This window comes from Micropterus dolomieu, linkage group LG10, assembly GCF_021292245.1.
Source record: "Micropterus dolomieu isolate WLL.071019.BEF.003 ecotype Adirondacks linkage group LG10, ASM2129224v1, whole genome shotgun sequence".
Lineage (NCBI taxonomy): Eukaryota > Metazoa > Chordata > Actinopteri > Centrarchiformes > Centrarchidae > Micropterus > Micropterus dolomieu.
Window position 1 is genome coordinate 20,714,618 of NC_060159.1, and position 18,937 is coordinate 20,733,554.

An 18,937-nucleotide genomic window follows, 5' to 3' on the forward strand; every position below is an offset into this window, starting at 1 on the left:
ATTGCAGGGTGCTCTCCATGGAAACCTGCGTGACTGCTCTCTTGTGTATACTTTCACATTTTAAAATTTTAATAACAAGCCACACATGAAAAATAGATTCTATTTCATTGTGGTTAACCTGGATAGAGGAAGACTTATAAAGTCAAGGAGAGCATGTGCTTGGTATTTCCACACTGCAGAGTAAAAGCAGGCATTTGGCGTTTGTCTCAAAGCAATAAAATAGGGAACAAGAACAAATTTCATCCATAATGGAATTCTCATCACAAAGTTGCCAACATGGTCCTCTTTGGGTTGTTGTGGAACATCTTGCTCTACCTGTCCAGAAGAACACGGAGGAAGAACAAACAGAAGTAATGCACAAAGAACACAGAGAATAACCCATATCGGTCAAAACCTGATATAATGTTGGTGATTAGTTTTCCATGGTTCTCATACCAGACACTCGAAAATTATCAAAAAAAATTCCCTTCATGCCGGCGATAGCCTTGAAGCAATTTCTTCAAATTTGGCACAAACATCCACATGGACTCAAAGATCAACTTATTTGAATTTGGTTTTCAAAGGTCAATAGGGTTGTCACGTTACCAGAAATGAAGTAGTCGATACCAATATCAGTGAAATTCCACAATTCTCAATACCAAATTTGATACCACATTAAAAAACTAAAACAAAATAACAAATCTTCTGTAGTTCCACATCAATCATCAACACAATCCATCGCAGGGGTAGTTCAACATAAGCCCCTCAAAAAGTTATCAGGTATAGCTCAATAAAATAGCAGAGCCTGCACACACACACACACACACACACACACACACACACACACACACACACACACACACACACACACACAACTCTATTCTGAGTGCAGCATCTTCTTATAACTCGGTTGCTGAAGAGTCATGTTGATATGTGATGTGGTGCCATAAAACATTATGCTTTTCTTGCCTGGGATTCCAGTGTTACGTACTGCAATACCAAGTGCTCCAGGCCCAGAGTGGTAATGTCATAATTACAAATTATTATTATTAAGTTATTTTAAGATATAGTTAGTATATAATGTTGTTTTAATGGGATTCAACGATGACATTTGTTTACTTGTCAAAGGTCAGCTTCAATATGACAACATAATGTCCTGTTTTTTGGCCATTATTATTTAACACCATCAGTTACAGAATGGGAGATTGTGACCATATTTCACAGCTGGTCGGAAAACTGATTAGGTGACACTTTTGACTCAAAGGTCACTGTCGCCTCAAAAGAGGTGTCAAGACTTAATTTAAGAATGAACTGGGCGATTCCAGACATCACACACATGTTGACTGGAACTACACAATGAGTAAACCATAACTAACACAGTACGGGCTTTCCTCCATCTTATCTAATGAAGGTTGAGGTCAAGTGCAACTGGACTTTGTTGAAGAAAACTAGAAGACGTTTTGTCCCTCATCCAAGAGACTTCTTCAGTTCTGACTGACTGGTAGGGAAACTCAGCTATTTAACCTCTGTGGGATTGTAAACTAGGATTATCGATAGCGCTGGTTCGTTAGTGGTGTGGTAACGACAGTCGTCATGGTCGTTAGAACCACCCGTTGCCAAGTCTGAACAACCATTGTTGGTGTCTTTACCTGAGGCCAGGTATCAGGATGAGCTGTCCAGGCTGGACCCTGATCCTTCTCACAAGAGGTGTTACAATAACTATCACAATAGAAAGTAAACTCAATGGCGTGTGTCTTTATTCCCCTGCAGCAAAGTCGCAGACATCACCACAAGGATCGGTACGTGATGTCACCGTTACACGGAAGCGCATCTGCCGGCTACACATACAGGTCCGTGTGTGGCGGTGGCGTCATTTACTGATCCTTCAGAAATGCTTGAGAAAATGTAGCGTGTGTGGAAGCTACCGCACTACTCAGCCAATAAAAAAGCTTTGTTACTGAAAAGCTATTTGATTCAGAAAATAGCGACACTACCAAAAGCTACTGAGAAATGTAGTTAAACTAGTAACAGCGCTACATGTAGCGACGGTACTGGCCAACACTGACTATAATGTTAGAATACATCTTTAATCAAATACATGTGTATCTGTTTAGCCAGTACATTTATTATAATCCTTCATTAATCAGTTCAACAATGTATATTCACTGGAACCAAACATATGTATCACCAATTAACTTCCATTTAGCCAAAATTACACTTTACATCTTCCATTCAATCACTTTCAGGGATTTACTACATGTGCTATGAGTCTGGACAGACGTGGATTTAAACTGGAACTTTCTAGTTCACCTCAGTGTTTTTAAATTGTGAACTTGCCATTGTATTGGTATGCCAACACCAGAGCAAGAATTTATGACATCCTCAAAATGATGTTTGGAGATTTGTTTTTTTTTACCTATCGCTATGCGTCAAAGGTGATAAAGGTCACCTTTTTCCATCAAAATACTCACTGCCTGTTTGAGTTCTCCAGGTACAGCCAGCTCAGGGGTCAGAACTCATAGCACATCCTAGTCAGGAATCGCAAAACGACTGCCAACAATCACAGGAACCATATTGTTCTCTATGGGGAATTATTTTATGAGAGCTTACATTACTAGGGAATAACAGAAAAATAGCCTAAGAGTTTATATGATTATATAGAAATTATGTCACTATGTCGGACATTATCAAAAGAGCTTTGTTTCACTGACACCATGATTAATGTAAAATTTATTAAACAGGCCTTGGGTTTGAAAAACACCGTTTTCAGAAAGTCCTAAAGTGTGCCATCATTAACTGACCACTACTAAAGAGTAACAACGTCCATCTGTTTGACACCTGAAGTATGAATCACTCTCTACTGCTCTGCAGTGTTAAAGACAAGGTAAGTGAACAAACCAGTTCATAGTGTGACAACTTGTAAGCATTGGCAAGACTTATAAGAACTATATAAATAAATTGTAAATGGATAAGTTGCTCAATAAATTTCCAGTTTATCCAAGAGGTACCTAACACCTCAAATACAGCTGTTATTGGCCTGAATCACAAGGTATGGCTGCAGCACAAAAATGTGTATTCTTGATTAAAAAAACACAACAGACTAAGTGCAGAGGTGGACAAAGTACACAACTCCATTACTCAAAGTATAGATTCTCCTGGTCAAACATTACTCCAAAACAAGTGAAAGTTCTTGAGATGTGGAATTAAACAACTGTTTACATGCACGCTTCTCAGGTTGGACAGCAAAGTTGTTTAAATAGAGAAATTTAAAACAATGCTTTCAACTTTCTTCATTTCAAAAATCTCAAACATGGACATCAGATATGGCCATGGGCGCTCTAGTGAGGAATAGTCATCTCTATCTGAAGTAGCCATTATTGCCACTGCCAAGTTCAAAGTGAACTGTTCAAAAAAATGCATGGTTCAAAGTAATGGGAACCTTCATAAAAATGTAGAGTCAAAAGACATACGTTTGGATGCTTGAGCTATTGAAGCCTCCAGTACACAGAGATCTCTAGTAACAGCAAAGCCAAGCATGTGTGGAACCAGAAAGCACAGATGACTTAAGATGTTACATAATCGCTGGGGTGATTAAAGTGAGGATTTTAACAATGCTGGTGCCTGCAGCTGTTTTCTCTTAGAAAGAGTGCAGGTATCATCACGGTTTTATTTTCATCCCACCTTACACACCAAACTAATACTGTAATGGAAAGAAAATGCCTTGACAAAACCACATTCCAGTTTTTTATTTTTGAAGAAAATGTTATTTTATTCCTATTTGAGTATGTACAGGTGGTGTCCTATGCCTCCTGTGCTTCAGACGTGTATGGTGGGTAAATGCTGCAGTATTTAGTGTGGGGTCCTCCGTCTTTACACTTCAACACCTCAATACACAGCAACATGAAGCACAAAGGTGTTGAATGACAGACGAATGAATGAGAAGGAGGCCAGATCAAATGTAACGTTTCAGGTTTGAAGTTTGTCTATTAATATAATATATAATAAATGAGGTCAATTGTGACAGCGAGTTCTGCAAATGGAGCGCAGTCTCTCCACTTCCCTGGGAGGATTACAGGAGTGGACGGTCTTTGTTCCATTCATCAGCACTTTGCATTAGTCACTACACTTCAAGGCTAATGTTTATATCCTTTTACTACACAAGGTGCTTTTTACAGACCCATTTAAGGTGCTGGAGGTGATTGGGTAAGTCTTTCTGAGCTTTGGTCTGTCATTATTTGAGGGGTGTGTGTGACACGTAATCATGCTCTTGACTTGTGACCGGAAGGCTGCCAGTTTGAAGTCCTGGACTTGCTGGTCAAATCTAAGAGTGGGCAACTAGACATGCAGTGGTTTATAAATATTCACCATCAAGATGTCTTACAGCAATGCCTCTAACTCTAACTCTAACTCTAACTTTTCTTTTTTGGAGTTAACTGAAGAAGAGCTTGTTTTATTTTTTGTTTTTTCGCACGTGACAACAGGGACTGCCCTAACACTAAAGATGGAGACAAACAACATTGCAGTCAACAATTAGGTGATAGGTATCACCTAAAGTAAAAAGAAACACAAAATGTTATAGATCACAACTCACAGCAAACTGTTACTGTGTGTTACCCATGTAAAGATGTATAATAGTAAATAAAATTTGGCACCACCATTTGCAAACTTATGATATTCAAATTTTGTTGAGTCAGAGTAGTGTTGATTGACCAAAGTGATAAATGAGGTTACAGTGTGTGGTTCCGCTGTGTTATGTTCCTGCTATTTTGTTCACCAGTAAACTTTTCAGGCTCTCTGTCTTGAACCTAGTCAGCCAATGTCAAGGTTTGTGTCAGTCTAATATTTGCTCTCCATGTAGTTCAACGTTCTGTAGAGCTCTGTGCACAGAGAGGTCAGGCAGATCAAGCTGAGGAGCAGACGTCTGTGTCACATTCCTCATGTGGCCTTGATCATAAAGGCGATGTGTGCCTCTCTGCAGAGAGAAAGCGGTGGAAGCAGGTTGTCTTCGTGATGTGTTCTGGTTGGAAGAAGCCTTCATTAGGTCTGGTCTGAGTCATCTACCAGTTTGTGTTTCATGTAAAACATATTGAATTTGCACATTGTCGACTTGATCAACACTGGATGAAATATGGTAAAACAGCTCCTAATTGACAACAAAAGTACAGACATGCTTGAGAATTTTAACAACTATTTATTGACTTGAAGTACGTAACAAAATAATCGCTATGAATAAAAACAGCATTTTTGCTTTGTACAACTAAGAAAATGTTTACAGACAAGCAAAACTAATTGTACAAAAATAATGGTAACATTGATACACAATAACAAAGAAGGTAAAAACGATAAAGAACAGAACATCCTCACGTCAGTGTGCAAACCGTTTATACAGAGGGACATGTGGCCTTTGGTAAGGCAACAAATCCTGATAAATTATTTAAATAGCAGTTATCTACACACACACATACGCACGCGCGCGCGCACACACACACACACACAAATCAACCTCTCACAAACAGCTAAGACAAAACAGAACAATAATTTATCTGCTAAAAACAGCATTGGACATACATGATAAAGCAAAATTATTAAAAAGAAAAAAGATATCTCCCATTTTATTCATTCTCAACGGGGTAGGTCATGGGATTGGGAGCTTGTTGTGTTTTTAGATATGAAATGAAAATACTATTTACAGCTCATGCTACAGTAGCACTAAGATGTCAATCATTTCAAAGGTATATGAAAAAGTACTTAGGTTGTGTTTTTGTTTGATCAAATTATACAACAGCAATGAGGTAATATTTGTACATCAAAGATTTCCTTTGTTATTCATCTCTCTCTGAAGAAAAGGCACACAAGTCACATACACTTTATGCTAAATGGCCCTATCTGAAGAATACGTAATTCACTTTGTACAGCAGGAGAGGTTAGACACTGACAACAGTGTGCATCCTGCATCTAACACCTGGCTGTACCTGGTTTGGGGTCAGTTTTCACTGTGATTGGATAGATTCTTTTTTACCTATTTGAAAGCATTAAAATGTTCCTTGGCTGCCTACATTGTAGGCAAGAGTCAATAAATTACATGTATTTACATAATTTCAAATTGAAATCTTCAGAAGCTAAGGCAGATAAATCTCTTCATTGACCAAGGTTTTGATTGTAAGTTAGGGAGTATTTTGGAGGGAATTGTAGCTTTGAGATCACTGGCTTTATCCATTTTGTGTGAAATATAATCCTCAAACATTTTCATCATCACATCTCACCCTGAGAGTTGTTTAGTTAACTAGACAACATCAACAAAGTCCATGATGTTCAAAAGAACTTTAAAGTTCAAAAGATAGCTAACCTAAATGTAATTTTGTATTTCTCTTCTACATTGTTGTTCTCTACAGAAATTCTTAGGTAGATGGGTAAACACACTTTCTTATTCCATTCATGGCCAGTCTTCCACATACAGTACATTTATGAACACAAACATCCACAACATCATGTTCCCCTTATTTCTTTACTAGCTTGCTGTGTTCCCAACAGTTTTCTTAAGTTGTAAGTCCTCAACAACAAAGATTCCTATGATTATTGCTGTCTCCTGCTTTGAGTCCACAAAAGTTTTATCATTCAAAATCTACATCCTGGCAGATCTGGTAAAGCAGAGGGACTATTTCATCAGTTTTTTTCTTTGGGATGTCCATCCTGAAGGTATAGGTAGAAAGTCACACAGACTGAAGAAGTGACATAGAAAGAGAGACAGAGAGACAGAGAGAGAGAGAGAGAGAGAGAGAGAGAGAGAGAGAGAGATGTAAAGGCTTGGAAGTGCATAGTTGTCTACGGGGAGCCGTTCCCGCACAGAGATGAATGAGGTCTTTCAGAGAGCGAGAAAGCAGGCAGAGCTGGGATAGAAGGTGTTTGTGTCCTACTGGCAAAGCTAGGGGGCTTGTTTTGTTCCCCCAAGCTATCCCTGCTCTCGTAGATACTAAGGCTGGAGGAGAAGGGGCTCTCTGACTCTCAACTGGCAGTCAACAGGTTGGTGCTCTGCCCAAACCAGCTTCAAGCTACCCTGAGGCTGACCACATGCCCTTCCCCATCGTCCAAGTGTGCGTGCCGCAGAAGAAAGGGTTGCGGAAATAAATCAGTCCCTGGACTTTGCATCAGAATATATAAGTTCATACTTTATACAAAAAAGGTGCATTCCTCAGAGCTTCCTGCGCCATGCATTTAGGTATCTGTGAAAAGAAATAGACATAATAAATGGAATTGAATGGCCACAGGGACATCGATTTTGGGGCAGAACATGAAGTGCTTTTGAGGAAGATACTTTTACAATCACATTTTAGTTGATTTTATATAAATCCTTACCTCTGCATTCATACTTGAGGTCTGAGAAGTATACCATCTCTTGTGAGAAGACAAAAAGACCTAGCCTGCCGCCTGCATATGTCTTGTCATAGATACTACCAGAATCTGCCATGATCTTCTTGCCCTCGTACATCACAACTCTGTGGGAATAAAGGGAAAAAAAAAGTTGGTGAGTTCCAAAGCATGGAATTTCGATGGCATGTAATTTTGATATGGAATAATTAATATCCTCAGCACACCTAATAAGTCCTGTTCTCGGTCTGTGGATCAGATGCCATCTGTAGGCAGTGAAGTCTTTCCATCCAACATTCTTAGGGTCATGCCAGAGAGTGCGGACCTAAAGCGAGAAATAAACAGCCATGAATTTATCTTTTTACACATTATATTCATCATTACCCTCATCATCATGTTAAAATCATTCATTAGGGGATAGAAGTCCACCAAATTTCTTACCTGTCCAGGAGTATTCCCTGTGTGCCAGAGGGCATTTCTGAGGTGCTCTCCTGGGCCAGTGGTGGAGTTAACCACTTTAATGGACAGGCCAGAGTATCCCTGGGCCTTGGTGGGTTTATTTGACCAGTACGTCTGAGTAATTTGCTTCCACATCACCACATAGAACCTGGAACTGGACTGGTAGCCAAACACAAAGCCGGCATAATCATCATCCCTCTCTGTGTTGATGAAGAAAGTCCCACTGAAGTCCACTGAATTGAACTCGTGGTATCCTAAAGGAAAATACAAGTTACATGTAATGAAATTGAGTGAAATTGGGTGCCTTTTTAGATGGTCCCAACACATTCTGTTTACTTACCAACAGCAATGCCAGGGTCACAGTTGACAGTCTGAACCAGCTCTTTGCCCTGATGGCGGACAACCCAATTAGGATCAATCTGGGAGGTGCCTTTGGGGTCCAGAGGAACCATCTGGAACTTGCGGAAGTCTGTCTCGCTAATGTCAAAGTTCTCGGGACACACGTCATAGATGTCAGGCACATTGTCTTGGTCAAAGTCATCTTTACAAGCATCTCCACGACCATCACCTGAAAAACAAATTCAATATTGAAGATCTCTAGGCATGCTGTGAGCTGTGTTTCAGAACCGTTTAGGACAAGCAGTGTCCTTTAGCTCACCATCAGAATCTAGTTGGTCAGGGTTGAAGGCCAGTCTGCAGTTGTCCTTATCATCAGGGATGAAATCGTTGTCATCATCGTGGTCACAGGCGTCACCCTTGCCATCCTTGTCATGGTCAGCCTGGTTGGCGTTGGGGATGTATGGACAGTTGTCCAGGTTGTTCTGGTGTCCATCCTCATCGATGTCTTGGTTGCTGTCACACTTGTCTCCCACACGGTCATCATCTGAATCCACCTGCAATGGTAGAATGTTTCTGACTTAATGTATGGCTTAAGGGGACAATGAAGTATTAGCGCGTGGTTACATTCCACTGTGCTCATTTCCTTTCACCACAGTGTTTCCTGCTACTGGTGTTCTTTCATCTCTCCTCTCCTGCTTTCACTAAGGACTTTCCTTAGGCTGAAATCATTCTGCCTTTGTAAAGCTGCCAAGCTCAATTTGTCCCAGATCTGTCAGCAGTTTTCAGTGACTGAAAATCAAACATGACTCCAAAAGACTCTGTTGCTCCTCCTACTCCAATTTGCTTGTTGAGTACCCTCAAGTCATGCTAGCCTTACTTGGCAAGACTAGACATACCCTACAACACTAAGAAAGAATAGGGGCAAAGAGGATGAACGGAAGCAGATGGAGGGTGGGAGAAAGGATAGGATAATGAAGATGTAGGTAACTGGATAGAATCAAAAATTCTAATGTAAAATATCTTAATAAGACCACAAATTTTGAAGAGGGCATTTTAGTAGTCTTGTAGTCCATGTCTGGACTTGTCTCTTTTGGACTTTAATTGCCTGGTGCAATTCACTCTTCACTCCACATCGCTGCAGATTTAGACTCACCCCATCCTTCCCCCATCATTTTTCTGAGTTCCGTTGTTCAACACATTCCTATTTCTCAGTGTAGCATGGCACAGGTGGACTGAGCAAGCCTGTGGTGTGCAGACAGGGTATGGACACAGCCCAGGGCCAGCCCATTCCTTAGTAATATCCAGCCTAGGGCCTCTTTACTCACATTAGCCAGCTAATGTCAATGGTCCATTGAAAAGACCTATAGCCCCCCCACCACTCCTTATTGAACAGATGTGCCCTTGAGCTGCATACAGGATTTACTCAACCTTTACATGGCGTGATAAAGCTTAGACAGCTACACAGGGCTAATGACTGAGGCGGTGTCTCAATTGAAAGACAGATATATGCTGAGCTCTACAGAAAGGCAAGGAGATGATTGTGGATTGTTGCTGGTGGGTGAGGTGGAAGGAAATGGGGACTGGCGATGTGTATGTGTGTCCACACACCTGATCAGGATTATGTTCTAGAGGGCAATTGTCACACATGTCTCCCACTCCGTCGAGATCTGTGTCTCTCTGGTCGACATTGTACACATAGGGGCAGTTGTCCTTCTCATTCAGTATGCCTGGGGAATGAATGGAAACATTTGAAAAGCCAGCACATAAATATAAAATATATTATTCAACATGCATGATCTCACTTATAGTATGTAGATTTCCCAAGGATTTTTTATTATTCCATTTCTTACCATCTCCATCGATGTCCACAGCACAGGCATCTCCCTCTCCGTTGTTGTCTGTGTCGGTCTGATCTGGGTTACTATTGTAGGGGCAGTTATCACAGCGGTCACCCACATCATCACGGTCATAGTCATACTGCCTGGGGTTATACACGAATGGACAGTTGTCCTGTTTCAAAAAGAGAAAGACAAGAGGGGGAGAGCAAGAGTTGAGGATAAGCTTCCAGTTACAGTGCTTGTCATTTGCCATCTGAGCTTACAGGGAGGGAGAGATGAAAAGGTGCTTTATATTTAGGTCTTGTCCCAAATCTAATGTTGGGATTAGCAAACACAAAGTGAGGCTCCTTCAGAGCCGTACGTCAGTGTTGGAATTTGAGGTTTTGGCTCAGGCCAGGGAGAAACATTTGCTTTTCTGCTGAGCCTCCCTTCCCCTTCCCCTTCACCACCTGCCTTCTTAGTAGACAGCATGAATGATGAATGCAGAAATCACAGTCACACAACACACACACTTCCTTGTTCACTGTTATGACCGCATCTGGAGAGTTTTACTTACCCTATCGTCAGGAATGCCATCGTTGTCATCATCATTGTCACAAGCATCTCCAATGCCATCCTTATCATAATCTTCTTGCCCAGAGTTAGGGAGGTTGGGGCAGTTGTCCTAAATAACACACAGGGTTAGACAGTCAGAGTTTACACATAACTTGACTTTAACTCTGCAAAAACATGTCTTAAGTGACAGTGACTTTGTCTCAAAGAACTTTATTCTTTTTATCATGTCAGAGCTTCGCTGCTTCCCCACTATGTACCTTTTTGCAGTGGTAGGTGGCGTTCTCCACACAAACCAAGTCAGCATTGGGCCATCCATCCAGATCCGTGTCCTCTCCACAGATATGGCCATTGCCAGCATAGCCGGGCTTGCACTCACACCGGTACATGGGATCGGCAAAGTGTCCGAGGTAGTTACAGCGGGCATTTTTGTTGCAGTCATGGCTTCCATCAAGGCAGGGATTACGGGGTGTACACACCTGGAGAGTGAAGGAGGAATGCATAATTTGATCAAGGTCAGTGATCAGGCTGGCTATGAATAGTCCAAATTCATGACATTCTGTTCTTTGAGAAGGCAGGCATTCATCACAATAACTGAGCATGATCCTGCCCTGGAGACGCGAGTGTTCTTGTACCTTTCACCAACTGTTGTCAGTATTTAGTTATCAACTCTTTATCTCTTTTTGTCAGAGCATTATTGCTTTATAATATTTCCTGATTTGTTGCTTAACACAAAGACAAGACTGTACTTGCCTGTTTCTTAGCAGCAGCCTGCTCCACACCTCTGCCAAACGGCTGGGGTCCTGAGTAGCGAGGAGGGCAGGGAAGACAGTTGTAGCCAGGATCTGTGTTCTCACAGCGGTGCACACCATTAAACTCAAAGCAGGCATCTGGAACCTCCTTGCACTGTTTTTAGGATGAAAAGAACAACCATTAAGATCGTTAAGCTGGAGACTTGGTATATGTTTCAGGCCTCAAACCATGTTTGTATCTGACAAAATCATAATACAATGTCTAAGGAATTTTTTACCTCATCAACATCTTTACACTTGATACCATTGCCAGTGTAGCCAGCTGGGCACTTTCCACACTTCCAGGAACCATCAATGAAACTGGTGCACTTGGCTCCAGCAAAGCAGGGGTTAGACAGGCACCCATCTGAAAACAGCAATGTTGGCTCATTGTCAAGACATCAACTTCAAGATGAAAGGTATGATTCAGATATCACTTTTTTTTAATCAAGTAAATCTAATTCCAGTAATGATCTCATTGTAAATACTTAAAACTAAACTAACAACAACAGTAATATAGTTAATTAGAGCACAGTAAAAACAACATGTTTAAAATAAAACAGATACATGGAACTAGATTGTAGAAGCTCTGTAAGTCATTAAAATGCCTCACCAATCGGGCATGCTTTCTTGTTACACATCTGGGTGTCTTTGGCATCACCAACACAATCTTTGCCACCGTATTTTGGTGCAGGGTCATTGCACAGGCGTTTACGAGTCTGGACACCACCACCACATGTGAGAGTGCAGGTATCCCATGGTGACCAGGGTCCCCAGTTACCATTGACTAAGGGGGAGAAGAAGAAAACATGATCAATTTCTTTCCTTGCTGTGTAAAAGTCAGACATGCAACCTGGGTGCGAATATCAGATGGTGGGACTTACTGGGGCAAGGAGACTTCTGACACTTCTCGGTTTGCCGGCCTTCTCCCTCACATTCCTTGCCTCCAAGCTGAGGGGTGGGGGAGTTGCAGAGGCGGATACGGGTGATAACACCAGCACCACAGGTGACGGAGCAGGATGACCAGGGTGACCAATGGCTCCAGCTTCCGTCCTGCTTGACTGAAGGCCGCAAAGAAAGGTCAGAGGTCGGTTATCAGGAAACAAAGCATTAGATCTCTGTGACACTCTATCAGATATTATGATACACAGATGATGACAGACTAGCAGATATCTACATGTAAATCAGGCTGGCTACTTAACAGGGTCTACTTGTTTGTTTGTTTGGCTGCGGGGTAAGAGTGTGTTGTGTTAACTTACAGCGCTTGTCACACTCCTGGAGGTAGCAGTCGTGGGTCTGCACAGAGGTGCCCTCACAGTTGTTATTGATACGGTCGCAAGAGCGCCCACGCTGCTGGATGCCCCGCCCACATGACACAGAACAATGGGTCCATTCAGACCACGGCGACCAGCCGTCCTCTGCATAGTCACTCGCTGAGCAGGAGGGAGAGAATATGAGAAAGAGGGGAAAAAGGAGACAATAAAAGAGCTATTCCAGTGAGGCAGCACCCCCTCACAAACACCCCTGAGCCTAAATGAGGAGGGAAAGCTCTTAAAGCGGAAACAGTGTGGATTTAGCTGGGACAGAGAGAAGGCCATCTGAGAGGGAGGGAGAATAACATTCTAGGAGAAGTTGGAGAAATAGAAAAGGGCCACTGTCCTCACGATACATAAGGATGCCCCATTGGCTTAGGTTTTTCTAAAGAGGAAACAGATTTTGCAAACATGTTGCTGGGTGTGTAATGACTTCAACAAGTGGCTGAGGTCTGAATGAATGCAGCAACCCTGTTTATTTAGGTTTTAGGGAAGCACTGCAGCCAGGATACATAGGTATGAAGAACAAGTCACCTCTCCTCATGTAGAAGATGGCTTCACTAAACAGCCAACCAATTTTCCATCCCACTTTAACCAATTTGGCAAATTACAGCCATTTCAACTTGAAGATTCAAAGATGTTTTGGAGCACAAAGTGCCAATGTTCCAAACGCATAAGCTCCCTTTCATTTACTCGGATGTTATTGCAGTGAAATCATCTCTGAAAATTAACATGTTTTCTCTTCAATAGAAACCTTTACATCTAGGGAAATATTTGTGGCTTTTTGTTTTGTATGGCAAAAAGCATAGAAACGGCTCTTTCACTGAATGGGGCTGTGTTTGAATGCTCTGTCTGAAACATAAACATTCTAGCTTATGGGGGCCATTTATACAGTAGCTTAAAGTGCAGGTTTACATAACTGTAATTGCAGTGTACTTTCCTAAAGCTATGCAGATTCTAACAATGAGTTGGGCTTTTATAAAACAGCTTACGTGTTCCACAGCGTGGGCAGCACTCTCCATCAGGAACAGTAGCATTAGCACAGGGGATCAGTGGGCAGGAGATCTTGCGGCACACAGTAGCAGAGTTCTGTACAAGCACAGAGATCAAATGTATGGTTAAAGATATGCTCAGATATATATAATTTGAATGTTGCTGCAATTTTCTTCCAAATTATATCCAGGTGCTGTTAACTCCCCATTTCCAAATGAAATTGAGACACTACAGAACTGTGTCACTGATGTAGAGTTGATTATTGTGTAAACCTATTTACATAAGTGCGTGTTGCAGGGTAATTTTTTATTCAAGTCTTGGTCCATGTCCGTGCAACCAACTCGTTAAATTTGCTGCTCAACATCTGAGTTTGCACAGATTTACCATGCCAGAAAAACTAAAAAGCAGAATTTTGGCTGAGAACAAAGACCCCTGCGGACAACCACCTGCCCACTGGGTCAGGGGAGGGTGGGAATGAGGCCAAAGTCCTAACAATGGAAGTCGGTTTCACTGTGGAGCCGGACTGGGCACTGAGCCCCAAACAAGTAAAGCCAGCCTGCCAGCACAACCTGTGTGGCTGCACTGTGAATGACTCAGAGATAACAACTGGCTGCAAATATGCATACTAATGTTCTCCCTCCCGGATCTGATCACTGATAGTGAAAAAAGGGGGAATCAGGACAACTAGTGCATGAGGCAAAGAGGAAATCAGGAAATACAGCCTATCTGTGAAAGGCAGGAATCTTCCCTGCCAAGTATTTTGCACCCAAACACATCCCTTCTTTCCATTTGTCAGAGCCAAGGTCTTGTTCTTAATTATGGGCAATGCATCCCTTAACGTCTGGTAAAGTCCCTCTAGGCCACACTTGAGTTGAACTTCTGATGACAGACCTCTCATTACAACAGTAAAGGCTGTTGGCCTTCTGCCAGGTCTTCACACTGCCAATTACTGACCAGATCAGTTGAGTGGTGGTTAAGTGTGGGTGCCCCAGTGTGATTTGTCTTTACATATGAGTGTTTGTGTGCCTGTGTGTGTGTGCAAGTACAAACAAGTCAAATCATAGAGTGCATCCCCTTCACACGTGTGTTTAAGTACTTGAGATCTCACCTGACAAGTGCACTCGGTGCAGTCATCCACGGTCCACTCGTCTCTGTTCTTGTGCACAATGCCATTGTGGATGCAGACCCCACTGTGAATGCCGATACGGTTCTTTATCAGCTTGTTCTCATCCGTCTGGGAGGGCGGTGCAAGAGAAACATAGAAGACACAAATGTTGTTTTTTGAATATTTGGATCATAATCAGTTGTTAGCCTGCCAGAAATGACTTCTCCTGGGAGCTTTAATAAAATTCATCCTACGTTAAAAGTGAAGAGCATGACTACCCAGAAAAGAGTATAAAAAAGGGCGATATGCACCAGGTAGACAAGGTCATTGTCAATCCAAACAAGTTCAACATTATTTGATAGTAGAAATTTATATAGGTTTGGAAACAATTTTGAACTGATGCCATAAATATGTTTTTCTTTTAATTTGAAAATCAGAAGGTAATGGCTACAGATAATTAAAGATTTTGTTTAAATTTTCATTTTGCGTATTTCAGTATTGGTGAACGCCATAATTGAATTTGAAATCAGAGTACAGCCCTATTCACTACAAAATGCATATTTCCTTAATCAGCTTCCTTGTTTTCTAAGCACTCAAAGTTAATTTGATCAATAATAAATATGCTTTTGTAGTGCAAAACTTGACAAACATGTTAGAGGTATCTCATATCCTTAGCTGAATATACAATACATGTCTAATGTTGCTGGATGTGTTGATGGATACCCAGAGACCAGACACATCTAAAAAACACACTACGGCGGACAGACAGCTGACAGGCAGGCGGTCACCTGACAGTCTGGTGGGTTTCCTCCTTACCAGCTGGCGAAGTTCATTGGACAGCTCCTTGACCACCACACCGAGGCCCTTCAGCTCCTTAAACATGCTGACCAGGTCCTCACAGGAGAAGCCACAGACCATCTGCAGGTCTTTACCAGGACAAAAACACAGGAAGAAAGGTCATTAATTTCTAGTGAAGGTTAAAAAAATGTTTTCCTTTCTATCTTAGTCCAGTCTAATCAACAGATATGAACCAGTATAACATGTATAATGGAAAGTCCACAACATGCTGTGTTTACCTTTAGTCTTATGTCCAGTGTACTCTGTTCTGATGGCTGAGGAGCCATTGAGGTTCTCCAGAATCATGCTGTCAGTGGTAATGGCTGAAAGAAGAACAGTACCATAAATCAAACCACATATCTACACACTCATCCTAATGGTTGATTTATTAATGCAGAAGGACATTGTTCTTAAAATGTTACACATCCCACAGTGCTATAAATTATTATGAAAAGTAATTAATACTGCACAAAGAGAACATATTTTGAGAATACAGTACACAGAGATATTTTGCATTCCTGTGTGACAAGTGGTTAACAGCTTACCAGGGAGAGTTTTATGTAGAAATCAGAAAGCAAATTAAGTATATACATATTTCTTTGATAAGGACTTGCATGGACATGACAGTAGGCCTACATGAAGCAGGCTAGAGGGGAGTAAACACAAAAGCTGCCTGTTCACTTACAGCTTTGGCATCCTTTGTTGCGGAGGATGGCCTCCAGTGTTGTTCCAAACACAAACCGCACGTTTTGAAGGACCCCCTGCAAGTATCAAAGTTCAGTTTAGGCTGCAATCCGGTACATCAGTAAATAAAACCGCTCATTATTGCATCACACTAGTCATTAAAGTAATCTATAAGTCCTGTGATATGTGCGTTTATTACGCATTTAGATCATTGCATAGTAGCGTTTTAAACTAAATTTCCGCTGTCAGCATCAAAACAATACGGATAAAAAATGTTAAAAAAGACCACTCATTTAACCAAAGTTAAAAATGAATCTTCAGTCTATAGTGGCCCGTGCTCTCACCATGAACCTGTCCTTCGCGGCTCCCTTGCCAATCCTGAGCTGAGCGCTGGCTGGGGTCTCCGGCGTCAGGATGCTCTGGATAGGGGCATCCAACTCGGCGGGGTTCACGTCCTCGCATCCCGTGTACAGCTGCGCCCGGTCTTCCTGCACGAACAGCGTAATATTCTTCCAGTGGCCCGTAGCCAGATCCACATCTTCAATGGAAACCACCTGCTGCTTGTTCTCGGTGGAGAAAACGATGTCCAAGGTGTTCGCCTTGCCGTTGGAGACGATCTCAAACACGGGTCCCGAGCCGTCCTGCTTCTCCACGGTCAGGAGGCTTCCCCTGGTCCGTTTGAACTGCTTGAAGTTCAGCAGGAGGAGGAATCCCCTCTCGGCTTGGATGGAATCGATCAGATCCCTGAAGGCGCTCTCGGGGATCGGGGGGATCAGGTCCGGGTTGAGGATCTTGTAGGCGGGGCTGTACGGGTCGTCTCCTTTCACGAGCGTGACCCCGTGGTTCTTCTTGGGGACTTGGACGAGCTCAAACAAGTCATAGACGCTATTGTCGTCTCGACTTTCTGCGGGTGAATAATAATAAGCAGTCAGCCTTTGTCTCGCAGTGCACTGCATTTCTGTTGCTTTCAGTTTCAGTACCCTGCGAACTTTTTCAAACAATATCGGATTCTTGTAAAATGTGTAGCCTCAATAATAGTTAATAATAGTTTCCTATATGAAAAGAGAACTGATATTCTGTGAAGTTTTACAAGTTCAAGTTGAATCACTTAGATCCGCCAAACTCACCTGCGACTCGCGCACTCTCGCAGGTCCAAAGCATCAATAGCAAAAATATCCCTGTCAGCTTCATGGTGAAACACCAACCTGCTGTGACAAATGACGACAAAAGCCCAACAATCTAACTATTTAGTACCAATAATGTCAATGTCAGACAATGTATGCAACAGACTGAAAACATAACAGAAGTTGATCTCAAATAAATCATTTATGGGAGTGCAGCTGCAGAAATAGTCAGATTCCTTCCGAATATTTGTCACTTACCTGCTTAATTAAAACAGAAGAGAAAAGATAATAATAAAGTCCCGCAAAAATTGTAGAAATCCAATAATAATCCTCAGCAATCAATCTACAGTGAATTATTTAAAAGAAAAAAGTTCCACCGTGAAAAGAAGAGAAATAATAAAATCTTGCTTCTTTTTTTTTTGTCTTGTTTCAAAGCTTGCTGGGATCGGCCGGCTAAAAAACTCCCTTTTAAGCCGAGGGGGACAAAGTGCTATTTAAATAGTTTGATGCCATTCCTAAGAAGTGTCCTCGTCCAATCACGGTGAGGGGAGAGAAGGGACGAGCTTATCCTGAGAGAGAGAGAGAGAGAGAGAGAGAGAGAGAGAGAGAGAGAGAGAGAGAGAGAGAGAGAGAGAGAGAGAGAGAAGCCTTTTCACTGCGGGATGAGGGACCAACTTCAGTGTGTTGCACTCAGACTTTTAATGGACCAGTGTTTCCTCTCACTGCGTCCATCCATCAGTCCTCAGAAGCATTTCCATCTCAGAGATTACCACAAGAACCCTTGAAATTGTTGTAATATTTCTAAAATATTCCAGTAGTGTCTCTCTGGTATGCAAAATGAAAAACATCACAAAAAGAGATTTTTTTCACAATATAATAGTATTTTAGTGATGCTGTGATATCTGTAGATATATTCCTAGAATATTCTTATGTAGGGCCTACTATGCCAGTGGCAATAATGCATATCTGCAATTTATTTGAGGTCTTCTTTCAATAAATGTTTTAGCTTATTTCATCTGATGCTACTTTATATCTATATGCATGTATAGTTTAAAGTTTTGTTATGTATTTTTAAATACACTACAGAATTACTACTTCCCTTTATTGTTTAGATTGTTAGAAAAAAATGCATTTTTTCATGTCAAATAGTCAGGTCATACATCAGGTCTGAACAGTGGTGAGTTTCATTATTCTCCTCAGCTCTTTGCAGTTCCAGATCCAACCGCTAGGAGCCGACGTGAGTTCACTGGAGAGGAGCCTGAGGCAGTTCAAGGTAGTGCTGCAGCACACCTGAACTGACATTCAGATCTTCACTGTTTTTGTACAAACGGATACATAAACAAAGCATTTCAACTGGAGATAATGTATCACACAATCCTCTTTTAAGTCTTTAAAAACAGTGAAAGCGGTAGGACATTCTCCTGGGCAATCATCGTTCCTGATTATGTGCCATTGAGCAAGGCATTTTATTTCTGCCAAAGAAGAAGAATTAGGGGAAGGTGAAACATTTTTCTGTACAAAATTCTTCTCAACAGGACCATGACAAAGCATATAGTAG

General features: G+C 41.7%; 1 protein-coding gene across 1 annotated transcript; it reads right to left on the reverse strand.

The window, feature by feature from the left end:
- Positions 1-5,150: 5,150 nt before the first annotated feature.
- On the reverse strand, positions 5,151-17,753 carry thbs1b (thrombospondin 1b). Its single transcript, XM_046061172.1, has 23 exons — positions 17,638-17,753; positions 17,383-17,460; positions 16,600-17,159; positions 16,257-16,332; positions 15,811-15,894; positions 15,551-15,660; positions 14,738-14,863; positions 13,629-13,725; positions 12,583-12,756; positions 12,208-12,384; positions 11,937-12,110; positions 11,563-11,690; positions 11,286-11,438; positions 10,793-11,011; positions 10,537-10,644; positions 9,993-10,152; positions 9,751-9,869; positions 8,462-8,696; positions 8,144-8,371; positions 7,786-8,057; positions 7,572-7,669; positions 7,333-7,472; positions 5,151-7,199 (listed from the first exon to the last, which is right to left on the reverse strand). The coding sequence occupies exons 2-23, from the start codon at positions 17,444-17,446 to the stop codon at positions 7,192-7,194; spliced, it is 3,510 nt and encodes a 1,169-aa protein (XP_045917128.1). The 5' UTR covers positions 17,447-17,460; positions 17,638-17,753; the 3' UTR covers positions 5,151-7,191.
- Positions 17,754-18,937: the final 1,184 nt, after the last annotated feature.